At 40.8% G+C, this 13,303-nt stretch overlaps 1 protein-coding gene across 4 annotated transcripts in view; it reads left to right on the top strand.

The window, feature by feature from the left end:
* LOC139623787 (aryl hydrocarbon receptor-like) overlaps positions 1–10,931 on the top strand; it is a 52,038-nt gene extending 41,107 nt beyond the window's left edge. For all 4 annotated transcript variants that reach the window (XM_071482324.1, XM_071482343.1, XM_071482313.1 and 1 more), the window contains 4 exons: positions 39–148; positions 1,780–1,921; positions 2,145–3,756; positions 6,850–10,931. In XM_071482324.1, coding sequence (XP_071338425.1) covers positions 39–148; positions 1,780–1,921; positions 2,145–3,756; positions 6,850–6,999 — 2,014 coding nt within the window. In that variant the 3' untranslated portion in view covers positions 7,000–10,931. The remainder of the gene's footprint in view (positions 1–38; positions 149–1,779; positions 1,922–2,144; positions 3,757–6,849) is intronic.
* Positions 10,932–13,303: the final 2,372 nt, after the last annotated feature.

The raw sequence follows: 13,303 nt of genomic DNA on the forward strand, positions 1-13,303 counted from the left end.
TGATGAATGAATGATTGGTAAATTGTCTTTTTGCACAGGGGGAAGATAGTTTTGGGGTACACAGAGGCTGAGCTGCGGGTACGAGGATCCGGCTACCAGTTCATCCATGCAGCTGATATGTTGTACTGTGCAGAGAACCATGTCAGAAGTAAGTATTGTCTCCGCACCAACCAAGCTATTTGAGTGTAACTGTTTACAGCATATCAATAAGGAAAAACATCACAGTTCCTCCTTTTACTATAAAAACCTTCATCTACTTAGATTTGGGCAGAATTTGAAGCCAGGAAATTGGCTTTTATTCACTTTATCAATTTGTGCAGTTGTTCTGCTCAGTCTTTAACTTCACTGGCACTTCCATAAAAATTTGGGCAGTATTTTATTTTTATTAGAATACTTATCAGAGCTGATGGGAAATGGTGCAGGAAAGATGTGGCAAAGCATTAATAACATTCAGAAAAACAAAAATATCTAAGTTTTATTTCATGCAACTACTGTCACGGACACACACAAGAAGCAGTTTAGCAGATTTCATATGATTCTGTTGGAAGACTTAATGGGTAAAAACTTAATCCTCTATACTGCTGCCTTTACAATAGAGCTGTCTGCATATCAACACAGTGTTAAAGTGACCTAACACAGATGGCTGTTATGAGGCCTGGAGCTGTTTCATAACAAAGACAATACATAAAAGAAATCATCAGCCTTTGGTGTTTATATGACAGAACCATGTATTTTTTAGATTCAGTCCTGTCAAAAAAAAAAAAAAAAAAGTTGAGGAGGTCCTGTTCAACCTGGTCAGAGAGTTCAGACAGCTTTCACAAGTAATCCTGCTGGATTATGGAGCAGATTGAGCAAAGCTGCAGAGCTGCCAGAGGAGAGGATAGGGTCTGCAAATCTACTGCATGAGCAAAACATCAGAGATGATCCACACAACAGCACCGACATACTAACACTTCAGAGCTCAGATATGTTACTGACCGCTCTCTCGTCACTGGAGTGAAAGGATCAGTGTTTGCCGGTTATCTTTTCATTTTTGTCGTTAACATCTTTTACACATGCACAATGTCCTTTTCCCAGCACAGACTCTCTGATCTGATCTTTTCCATTCAGCCTAACATTATATTATATTATATTCAGAATGGGTTTTTTGTTCTAACCTTCAGTAATTTGTGATATAAAGAAGTAGAAGCACATTACTGAATATATTTGTTATAGCTAATAACGCACTAGAGGAGCTGGGTTGTCCATCTCTTTTGTCCACATTCATCCAAAGGTTCCTTTCTGTTGATGCTCATGGTTCCTGGGATGACTGCTAATGTTTTGGGTGATCTCCCAGGCCTTAAGTCGGCATAAGCAAACCACAACTGTCACTTGTTCAAAAGTAATGGTGAAATCTATTACGCATGATGGAATTAAATTTGCTAAAGACAATCCTGCTTCCCAGTGACCCAGTGAACTTGAGTCCAACATTTTAGCTCTTCTTCTTGTAAGGCTCTAGACTAGAATTAAGAGAAAGCTTCACCCATCAATCTTAAATATCTCTCTTTTTTCCCTTGGGTAATGAAATGCCATCAATATGCTCAGTTGTTGACAGTGTACACTTAAATAAGGTAACCACACAAGGTTAACGGCCATTGAATTTCTATCCTTCTACCAACAAGCTCTGGGCTCTGTCTTTGCAGAAATAAAGTGCTTTCAATAGGTTTATGTTAAATTTCTTATGCAGTTCATGGAACTAAAACATCATGAAACATCTGTGTTTGTGCTCCATATTTGTAGTGATGAAGACTGGAGAGAGTGGTCTGACTGTGTTCAGACTCCTCACCAAGGAGAATCGCTGGAAATGGGTCCAGGCGAATGCCAGGCTGGTGTACAAGAACGGCAAACCAGATTACATCATCGCCACCCAGAGGCCTCTTTTGTATGTTCCTATGTTCCCTTGATTTATGTAAAGATTTGAAGAGTTTATCCTAAGCGGGAAGCTTGCTTTCACTTATGATGTTACACATTTTACATTTTTCAATGTTTATGACACTTAAAGACGCCTTCAGTCATGGGAAAGTGGGTAAGAACACGGGTTAAGGAAGAAACGTTGATGCCATGGTGAGGTCTCCAGAAAATAATCTTGTTGTCTGTCATTATAGGGATGAAGAGGGAGGAGAACACTTGCGTAAGCGCTCCATGCATCTACCCTTTACCTACGCTACCGGTGAGGCTCTGCTCTACCAGTCCAATCATCCTATTGCAGGCTTTAGAGATGGAAGCTTCGAGAAAAACGGCAGCAAGTCAAAGAAGAGCCGGACTGACAGGCTGTTGAGGGATGGTCTGGACCCTGGCTCCCTCCTGGGTGCATTAATGAGTCAGGATGAGTCTGTGTATGTTTGCCAGCCTGCCCTGGAGCCCAAAATGTCCTTTCATAGCAGCTTCTTTGGAGAGCAGATGGGCTTCTCTGACTCTGAACCACCCTCCAGTTTGCACAGAAGCTGGGATGAGCCAAGCAATGGCATAGTGGGTCCAGGTATGACAGAGCCAAACACAAGCTTTGACCCACTGCTGGCCACTCTGGACTCCCTCTCCTTGGAAAGCCAAGGTGTTGTGGATGCAGACGAGGGCGGTTGTTCAAACGGTGACCTGTTTGGAGCTCTGGAGGGTTTGGGGCTGAGCGCTGAGGACCTGGAGCTGCTGTTGCTGGATGAGCGGATGATCAGAGTTGAGATGGACCCCGAACGTGTGCCCACTTTGGACGACCTTCTGACGAATGACGAGATCCTTTCGTATATCTACGACTCCATAGAGGGAAAGACTGATTCCACAGAGCATGGAGGACAGGTGCCTCCTAGTACAGCCTCAGTGACAGCCACAACAGTGTCACTACCTGAAAGTATTCCAACCACTGACACTAATGTGCGAATGCAGTTTCCTCACCATAAGCCTCCCCTAGTGGGGCAGGCTCCCATCGTCCAGCTGTCCCAGCAGATGCAACAGCACCTCAACATGCGAACAGGTAAAGTGGCACATGACTGGGTCCAGCAGGGTGACCATTTGACTAACACGATAGTCAATGGAGAGCTGCTGGGCCAAAATCAATCTAATCCCAATGGACAATGGACAGCCCAAGACATTCTGGCCAGTGCAGGGATACAACTGGAACACTTAAACAAACAACAGACTATTTTCAATGGCAAGGCCTCAGAACTGGATGGTGAGCTTCATATGCAGCAAAGACATCAACGCTACCTTCAGCAGCAGCCCAGGATGCAGAGCCAGCTCTCACAGCAGTGCCATGCCAAACAGAAGGCGGCCAACCTCAACGGACTGTGTGGCATCTCCAGCACAGAGCATTCAGCTGGGAAATCCCAGTGGCAGGACTATGGATTCAGCGAGAGTCTGGGCAGCAACCCCTGCCTTGATAACAGCCAAAAACCTCTTACAAACACCTCACTAGATTCTTGCATGGGTTATAGCATGCCTGACATTGACAATGCAGATTACACTATGAGTGGCAGTGGTTTGTTTGGGCGGAGTGGGCAGCAGCATGGGGCCGAGTCCATGGTTTCATCCTTCCAGGGGATGAACCACAAACGGCAGCAGGAGCAGATTCCAGTTCCTTTGGCCCAGGTAATCTCCAGCCTGTCGCAGTGCCCTCCTCCCAACGCCTCCCTGGAGCAGATCCTGGGAGTGGGCAAGCCCTGCCGGCAGCTGGACCATTATGGCATAGTGACCTCAGAGATGCCTCATGACCCCAATCACAGTAAGGTGAGGTTGAAATGTTAACATATTGTTATGGCATCGAAATCATAGATTGCTAAAAAGGTTTGAGTTTGGGAGTTCAAAGTGTATACTTACTCCCTTTTTGGAGCTTCAAACTGCATCCTCATGCTCTTAGCAACTGTTGGGAAAATAGGTCTCAAAAATTTTAAGAAAGCTTTGTTACATGATCATCATCATGTTGGTCTAGAACTGCAATAGTCTTCGATAGTCAGTTGTTCTGTAGTTCATCTGCAACTATTTTGATGTTCAGTTACTTGAGTCATTTTTCAAATAAAATGTGTTAGTTCCAGGTTCTCAGAAGTGACAATTTACTGCATTTCTGGGTCTGGGACATTATAGTACAATTAATATTTTGGGTTTTTGGACTGTTGGCTGGAAAAAACAAGACATTCAGTGGTGGTATCTTGTGCTATAGGATACTGTGATGGCCATTTTTACATTTTTGATGTTGTATAGATCTTCATTGATTAAGAAAATAATACAGACTAATAATCATGAGTTGTAGCCTTACTGTGGTCCTCATTGGATTATGTCGACAACTTTTGAATTGGATTTTGTGCAACTTGGTACCGGCCTTCATGATCCCTGGAGGATGACTTCTAGTCACTGCAGTGATCTGCAGTATTTTCATTTTCTACAACAACAGCTCAGATTTCCTACTTGTCGAACACTTTATCACATATTAATGCTCACTTCTGATGAAATCTGGTGTCAGTATTCCTGACAGATTCCACTCGGCAGGCAGCCATGACATTTCCCCACTAAAAAGATGTCTAATCCAGATGAGCCCCTCATTGTCATTATCACATGTCCACAATATTCAGAATACTGCAACACTGTCTTGTGATACATTTCATTCATACATTTATACCAACACTGAGAAACTCCTTCAGTTATTTCACTTTACCGCATAGATAACACTGTTCTGCCTTTTATCAGTCCATGGATTCATTGTTATAACAGTAGTGTGACGTGTGAGCATCATATTGTGACATCCTACTGACCTCAGCAGGTACCAGTGACTAAATTACTGAGTGCTTGTGCACCCAAAACACCCTATTTGTTCCCTCCATTTAAAGCTTGTGCAGATCATTTACATCTTTTATTCAAATGAGTATTTCAAGTATTACATAGTACTACGAGATGTGACTGTCAAATAATGAAACTAATGCTAGTTCGACTTACATAAGCCCAGTCTTATTTTATTGCAAAACCTCATATATGCTATGTCATATCTTTTTTAAATGTAAAAAAAAAAAATGTAACCCTTGATAAATATGTCAAAATTGCATCAATCAGATTAATCATAGCACCCCTACAGCTGTTTGCCAGAATAAGCAAATAGTTCAATCTAAGGCAGAAATGTAAAGGGGACATATACTTTTTCTCTTTTTCTGTCAGATGTATAATGTTATAATGTTAATGTCAGATGTTTATATTAAATGTGGCCAGAGTTTGGGTGCTGGCTGCCCCTCAATAGGCTTTTGCCAATCAGAGGAAGTGGGCTTTTAAGGAGGCCTGAGCTAATATTGCCTGTTTAAGTCGGAGTCTCAATTGAGGGGCTGCATAACAGGCAGTTTGAGACAAATAAAGACTTTTTATGGACTCTGGATCATGCAAAGTTTCTCTAGTTGAGTCCCAGAATACAAATATAGAGCTGGAAATGAGTATAATAGGTCCCATTTAAGAAGAGGCACAAAGCTGTACTTTTTCTACATCTGTGTTTCATTTATTTATGGTCATTACTCAGTATCCAAAAATGGAAAAGACATGTTGTGTTAGCACAATTAGTTTTCTCTCTCTCTCTCTCTCTCTTTCTATTTGTGACCTACAAAATAGGACAGGACTGCACTGTTGTTTTCTAAGTGTTCAGAAAGGAAGAGATGTAAAGGACTGAGTTAATGTGGTACATGTAGTTCATTATTACATGTAAGGTAGTCTAGTCTGTAGGGGTCACAACTTCATGGCATGTAAACAACAGTGCAAGAGATTTCCAAGACTGATGAAAAAGTATCCAAGAAATACTAGTTTCTTAAAGAGTAGTTGTAGTAGCATTTCTATATATTTCTCTGCATGAGAATACAAAATAATATTTAGCGCTGAAAGTAGACACACATTAATGAAGCTAGACTCAGATCAACTCAGGTTTTGTCTATTGTTTTGTCCACCACAAGGCTACATAACAGAAAGATCTCTCTATATACAGTGATACAACACAGCTCAACAACACCACAAACTACATCCAACTGTTGTATTAGGCTCACTAGCTGTTATAGCTAGGTGTACCCAATAAACTGGCCACTGAGTGCACATGTGCAAACTGAGGATTCAACTCACCCTCAGATCAAATCATTGGTACTCTGAAGTCAGTTTTTATGTCACTGCACATTGAACAGCTTTTAGTCAGACTAGTATAATCAGCTGCTCCTAAAAAGGGAAGATGACCCAAAGGCCCAAATGATTTAGCCCCTAGTGATCAATGTAGTGTCACTTAATGGTTTAAAGATGTCACTCAGTTCTCTGAGCTCCAGATGAACATGTGTGGTTGAGTCTGACAAAGTGCAGGATTTTTCAGGCAGACACAGCAGACGATATTTGAGAGAAAAAAAACCTGATGATACTGCTTTTATACACAAGTGCATACATACTGATACATTAAAAGATTATATGATTTCTGTACGCTTCTATCATCTGTCACTTCCACAGTTTCCACTCTACACACAGTTTTGAATATATTCAGCTACACCTCCTACACCTCAGCTAAACATTGGTCAAACCCACGTTACTTCCGCATCTAGTGGCACTGATGTCAGCGAAATGTGTATAAACAATGCACATGATGCAGCCATGTGAAAATTCTGTGGTTTGAATATTTCTTCCATAGTTTGAATGAAGAGCTGGAACATGCTGATGAAGCATATGTGCAGTATGTGTATTAGTGTACAAAAACAGTGTTCAAATCTACACAACAGAGCTACGCAACAGGGCTGCTGCTCTGACCTACACTTACATATATTACTGTATTTTATAATATCACCTCCTGCTGTCTGTATTCATGACATCCTCTTCCCTGTGCAGATGGAGAACAGCTGCATCCTGAACACCACTTACCCAGGAGGCTGTGCTCTGCCCAATGGGAATGGACCAGCGCCCCCTACTGTCCAGATGGCTGGCCCTGAGACGTTGTCCAGCCTCCCTGACCCCCCAGCCACGGGCTTCTACCTCTGACCATCTGACCAGGAGCAGTCCCGCAGCGGGACTCTGTGGCCAGAAACACATGATGACTGGAGCAGCCTTATACATCTAGACACCATAACAAACAAAGCTGAATAAACGTAGGCCTATATGTTTTTCTTCTTTTGTTTTGAATTTAGATTTGGGTTTTTTTTCGTATCATATGAGTCCTTTGTTTACAATAATGCAGTCAAGAGTGCTCAGTTGAGTTTATATTAAGTCATGCAGAGAAGTAGATGTGAGTTTTATAAATCTGCATTCAGATACAACGCAAAGCACATTTTCGATTTTGGATGGCTCTGAGATTTTCAACACTAATTATTCACTATTGAGATGAAAGAGAAAAAAATGTTATACCTATGACATTTCATTCAGGATTTTGTTATATTTTGTGTAACTCAAGAAACGTCCTAAAACATTTGGATTCGTGGGGTATTCTCGGTGGATAAAAATCACTTGCAGTAGATGAAGGGAGAAGAAAAATTTAGTCACTTTTTAGGCAACAATACAGAACATGGTTCCAGCTTCTTAAATGTCAGTATTTACTGCTTTTCTTCATCTTAGATTTTAGTAAATGATGATGGTTGAACAAAACAAAACATTTGAAGATGTCATGTTCAGCTGTGGAAAAAGAAACAGAATTTTTTTGTTAATTTGTGCCATTTTGTAGCCAAACCGATTAATCAGTCGATCGGGAAAATAACCAGCATATTAATGGATAATTTTTAAAAAATGTCAGTTGCAGCCCTGAGTTGTAAGATAAAAAAAACAGACAAACAGATGCGGATGAATTGAATTTCATGAATGTACAGACACAGAAATGAGAGGGTCTGAAAAATCTGACCAAGCATCAAATGCCGTTCTCTGTCGCTCTGTGAGTTCGTTTTTTTTCAGCAGTTTATCTCCCAATTCTAATTTGGCTTCAGGGTTCGAAGAATTTGCTTTGCTTTGTATCAAAATGCCCAACACAACACACACAAACACACACTCCACATCCCCTGTCAGTGTAACTCTATCGTTACTCTTGCCAGCGGTCGACAGGACATCAGCACCGCTCATCGATTTTTTTTGGTGATGCAACAAGAATGTAATCTTTCAGTGTTAAGTGATTTCTTTGTTGAAAAATTTCACTCGTCAACAGTGAGATTAATCTGTATATGTTTGAAAAAAAGTATAGAGTATGGAAGTTATGGTTAGAAATATCCTGCACTTTATTTCAAACACCTATACAATGCAGATCTGTAGTCAGGGATACTGGGGTTATAAAATCAACAGACCCTGTTTTTTTTATTTGAATTTTTTGTTAATCTTTGAAGCAACTGATGGAAGATGGACCAGTTTGCATTTTGATTCCTATGTTGAGGTACATTTCAGGTGATGGGTTAATGTCCTCACAAGCACAAACACTCCTGTTCAATTGTTAGTGTCATCATTTTCATCTTCCTCCACTTGAATTATTATATTTTTGTTGTTGATGATGTTGATAATCTTGAACCTCTGGATGAGTTTTATTTCTTTTCTTTTTATTTTGGTCTACTTTGTTAAAAGTTGAACTGACTTGATTAGAAGATGTCACTTAATTTTAATTTTCTGTATTTATTCATGTCCTACAGCAAGTAAGCATCCTGGATTGTTTTGAAGTTTATGTGTAAGACATTTTCTTGTACAAAAAAAAAGAAAAGAAAAAGAAAATGTAATCCTTCGTCGTTCTCTCGCTAAACAGTGGTTGCACTTGCTTTCCTGAGGGAATCAGCGAAATCTTTTTTTTTTTTTTTTCTTACAGTGAATCCAGACCCAAATCCATCACAGTAAAATCAACCCTGAGTTTTTAAAAGAAAAAGTCTGACATCTTAGGGAAGACTCCTCCAACCTGAACAACCACACCGGTCCTTTTTTCAACCCTCTCATACGACCCACAGGAGTGTCTCCTGAAATAGCGCCCCTAACATGGCATGCGCACCAGACCTTGGTTGTCATGGTTACAATCATAAACACACAGACTGTACTGAGAGTGGTGTACCTACCTTTGTCACCATGGTTACTATAATAACGGTCATGCCTTGGTTAGTTTTAGGCACAAAGACCACTTGGTTGGGCTTAGGAAAAGATCATGATATGTGTTAACAGAAGTACGTACTCAACATTATAGGAACTTTGTTGTCATGGCTACAATAATTACAACGTGGGTAACTTAACGGTATATGAAGGTGTGGCCTTTGTAGCCCCTGTAGACCACAAAGATCAAACCGAATCTTGCGTCGCTAGTTATGACCGCCCTTACTGACTGGTTCCTGCCACAACCTTCACAACTGCTTTTTTTCACAAGATCCTGAGGCTTTAAGGTCCTTAACAGTTGTACCGTTAGCTGTTCAACTGAGCTGAAACTCAATACCTACATTTAAAAGTGTAATCCTCGGGCTCTCTGTCGGTTTTGTTTGCTTTCATTACCGGCGTGCAATGAATCTTGGGATTAGGTAGGGCCATGAAGGAACCACCTGTTGGAACCTTTGTGGCCTGTGAACAGATGGCAACTTTCCTCGGCTCCATCTGAAGGATCCTTTGAAATGGGACAGCCTAGCCCGCACCACTGTCGGTCCTCAAATGCAGCCTCCAAAGGATGTGGCCCCTGAACTGGGACACAGCTAATTAGATTAGATTAGATTAGATTAGATTCAACTTTATTGTCAATGCCCATAGTACAGGTATTTAGGCAACAAAATGCAGTTTGGCATCTAACCAGAAGTGCAGAAAGCAGTAAGTAATTACTAGGGCCACTAGATGTGGCCTAACAACAAAACGTAACTGTGGGTCAAGATGACCTGCAGCACAGACAACCTATGGGCTGGTATTTTACAGGAGGATGGATCTTCTGCTTTGTTAAAGACAAACATATTTCCCCAAAATGTCTGACTTTTCCTTTTAAATGGTAGCAAACTTAGTGATATATCAGATCAGTAACTTCAAGTCTTGAGTTGGTTACAGAATGACAAACACTGATAAACCAAATGAGTATTAAAAAGAGATCTCTACTGGACAGATACAGTTCTGAATGTTTCTTGTACATAATGAAATGACTGGAAAATGGTGCAGAGTAGAATTATTTCATCAAGAAAAAGATGCTGAAAAGAGATTTCCATTTAATTGTTCAAATAATGTCATTACTGTTGGTATTAATATTATTGCTGTAATGTTTTATGTTGCAATGTGATACACACGTGGTTACATGTCATTCAGATTGACTTTGTTTCGTTCCCTTCCTTTTTTCTACAGCAGAAATGTTGCTATATTTAATATGATTGATGTGACTTATTAACAATGTGAAAAAAGATGTGTATAAACAAGGCAAACAAGCTTTGACAAATACAGGTATGTACATAGTTTTACGTCGAGTCACTTGTTTCAAGCACTATTTTTAAAACATATGCTTATCAAACTCCTTTGTTGATTTTTTTTTTTTTTTTTTAATTGTAAATAGTCTCTCATCACAAAACACTGGACTCTATGACAGCCTGAAAACGGTGCCATACTACTGAGACTTGTTAAATAGGCGCTAATGTTGGAGAGTTATTTTTGTGTTTTTGCTTAGCCACGGTAACGGTAACATGCTAACAGGACAGGGTGTAGATGTTGCAGGTTTGACTCGTGTCCTTTGACTGCTTGTTTCAAATGTATTATTTTCGTCCTTTTGAAATAAAAGGATTTCTTAAATCACAGTGGGGGAAAAAACCCACAAACATGTTGGAAGCATATGACTCTGACCACCCATACGTCTCCCTCTCTCTGTCCTCCAGTTTTGTATTCACTTGGACAGTAAAACAGCAGCGGGGGTGTCCAACCTTTGTCAGTGACTCCTACCTGTGGACCCCTGACATGTAAAGGTGCTAAATGTGTAGCATTTTAACATCAATAAATCATTACCACATTAACTGAGAGAAGTCTGTGTAATTACTGTAAACAAAACCACTGCCATGGCTGTGGAGAATGACCCTTAAATCTGTGAGGAGGAAACAAATGTGTGAACGTGTACAGCTCCCAAGCCACAACAATGTGAGGTAGAAGCAACGACTCCTCCAACCTCAGCAACCCTTCATTTCAACCCTCTGACACAACCCATGTCTTCTGAAATAGTGCCTGTACGTAACCTTTGGTTGTCATGGTTACAATGTGCAGACTGTACCGATGGAGACATACCTACTTTCGTCCCCATGGTTACCATAATAACAGTCATGGCTTGGCTAGGTTTAGGAAAAGATGGTGATTTGGTTTAAACCAAATAAGTATAAGTTCTTCCTCAACATTTGACAATCTTTGTTGTCATGGTTACAGTAATAACAATGTGGTTAACCTTGATGAATGGTCATGGATAATAGAAACGACATAAATGACTTTCACGTGGGAATCGAACACCGCTCTCCTGCGTCATATTCCTGTGTTTTGTTGACCCATCCATCCACCCCAACCTCCTCCTGACGCTCTATAAACTACGTCACTGCACTTTTCCCGTTGCTCCTGTCATCATTAATATAACCACTAGATGTTGCCTAGCAACAAAACCTAACTATGAGTCATAATAACCTGCTGACAGACGACTTATGGGCTCATTTTTTCTAGGACAGTCTTGGATAAAGATTTAACAAGCTGAGGAAGTATTGTGTGGATGAATGGATGTGACGAAGGGGGATGAATATGGCGGTGGAAGTTGGAGTATTGAGGGCCAGGGAGGAGGAGTTTGGGGGCTGGGGCCATCTCAGGGGTCGAGTCAGCCGAGGCAACTACAGGTCCCAGGCAGCAGGCTACCTTAAAAAGGGAGAGAGGGGTGAGGTTTGTACAGGATTGAATAAAAGGGAATGAAAGGAGGTAAGAGAGGAAGGGGATGGATGGATGGATGGATGTGAATGGGGGGAGTGGCTTGAGAAAAGTGAGACAAACGGGTGAGGATGGGTTAACCATGGACATGATGTCACGGCGTGGCCCTGCTCCTGAACCTGAGCTCACTTCCCTTCAGGAATCACAGCCCAGCTGAAAACTACATTCAAGAGCTGTGTTTTAAAAGTGTCGTGTTGTGTGAGTAAGTTGTGTTAGCACTGGCATCATCCCTGCTCCTTGAAAGCCTCTCACTATCCTCTCAGAGCCTCTTGCATCCTTTTGCAGCTGTTGTTGATGGAGTCCGCCCAACTTTACAGATGCTGCCTGCAGACCTCACTGCAATTCTCTGTGACGCTGCCAGAGAGGAACAGTGGCAATGTGAACGGACAAGAAAGGATTCTTACGCCCACTTTGTCACAGACGAACTCTCCGTTGGTGGTGCAGCAGAAGATGGGCTCCACTGTGTCTAATTCCAGGTGAAAGTGAATGGTGTTTGACAGTCCTGTGTGTTTCCTCGAGTCATATTTCCTCATTTCAAAGGGAAAACAGCTGCTATGAAACACAATGTGAATGGCACATTTATAATGTTATTGATTATTCATTATACAGATCAGAAAATCTGAACCATTTTCTGTTATTAGAAAAAGATTCATTCAGATAACATACTTCCAGGCCTGCACAGTCCACATTATTTATTCATCTGTTTTTCATTTTAATAACCACAAATATTTTGACATTCACAGTCCAGGTTTATTGTCTAGTTCTGTATAAAATAGACATAGTAATAGACTATTATACATATGTCATATGATACATGTGTCAGTTTTCTGTTATATTTAATTCTGTGAATGACAAGAAATCTTTTTTTAAACCTCTGGAGCTGCACCACAAAATAATTATATGTTCCTCAGCACATGTCCTTAACATCCCACTAACTTACAGGACAGGGTCAGAGATATCATCTCCTCAAACAGATGCAATATAGTGTACAAGTAGTGACTTTAATCATCAGCAGCACTGTGCTCTCTGTGCAACATCAATCTGTCTCCTACAAATCAACCAGATGATGAGTTTTCATATCAATATTTTCCAGAATTTTACATCAAAGACTCAGCTGATGTGGAAGACGAGTCAGAACCAAAACACAAGTCATCAGCGATGAATAATCAAAGCACTTGATTGTTAACAAAATCCCCAATTTACCTCCAGCTCTTAGTTAACTAAAGTCTCCTCAAGCTGCAGCAGAAAAGCTGGATGATGATGATGATGATGATGATGATGATGCTGTCATCTTAAATCAGAGCATCAAATCAGTGACACTGAAAACAAGTGAAGTTTTGTTTTGTTTTGAATGCAGTCCTATTTCAATCTCCGCCGCAGAGGAAACAGATATGGTAAATTGCAAATAACCCTGAGGCTGACATGATTTACT

This window comes from Trachinotus anak, unplaced genomic scaffold (assembly GCF_046630095.1).
Source record: "Trachinotus anak isolate AG129_WGS33_773 ecotype Australia unplaced genomic scaffold, CSIRO_AGI_Tana_v1 ptg000001l, whole genome shotgun sequence".
In the NCBI taxonomy this organism is placed as follows: Eukaryota; Metazoa; Chordata; class Actinopteri; order Carangiformes; family Carangidae; genus Trachinotus; species Trachinotus anak.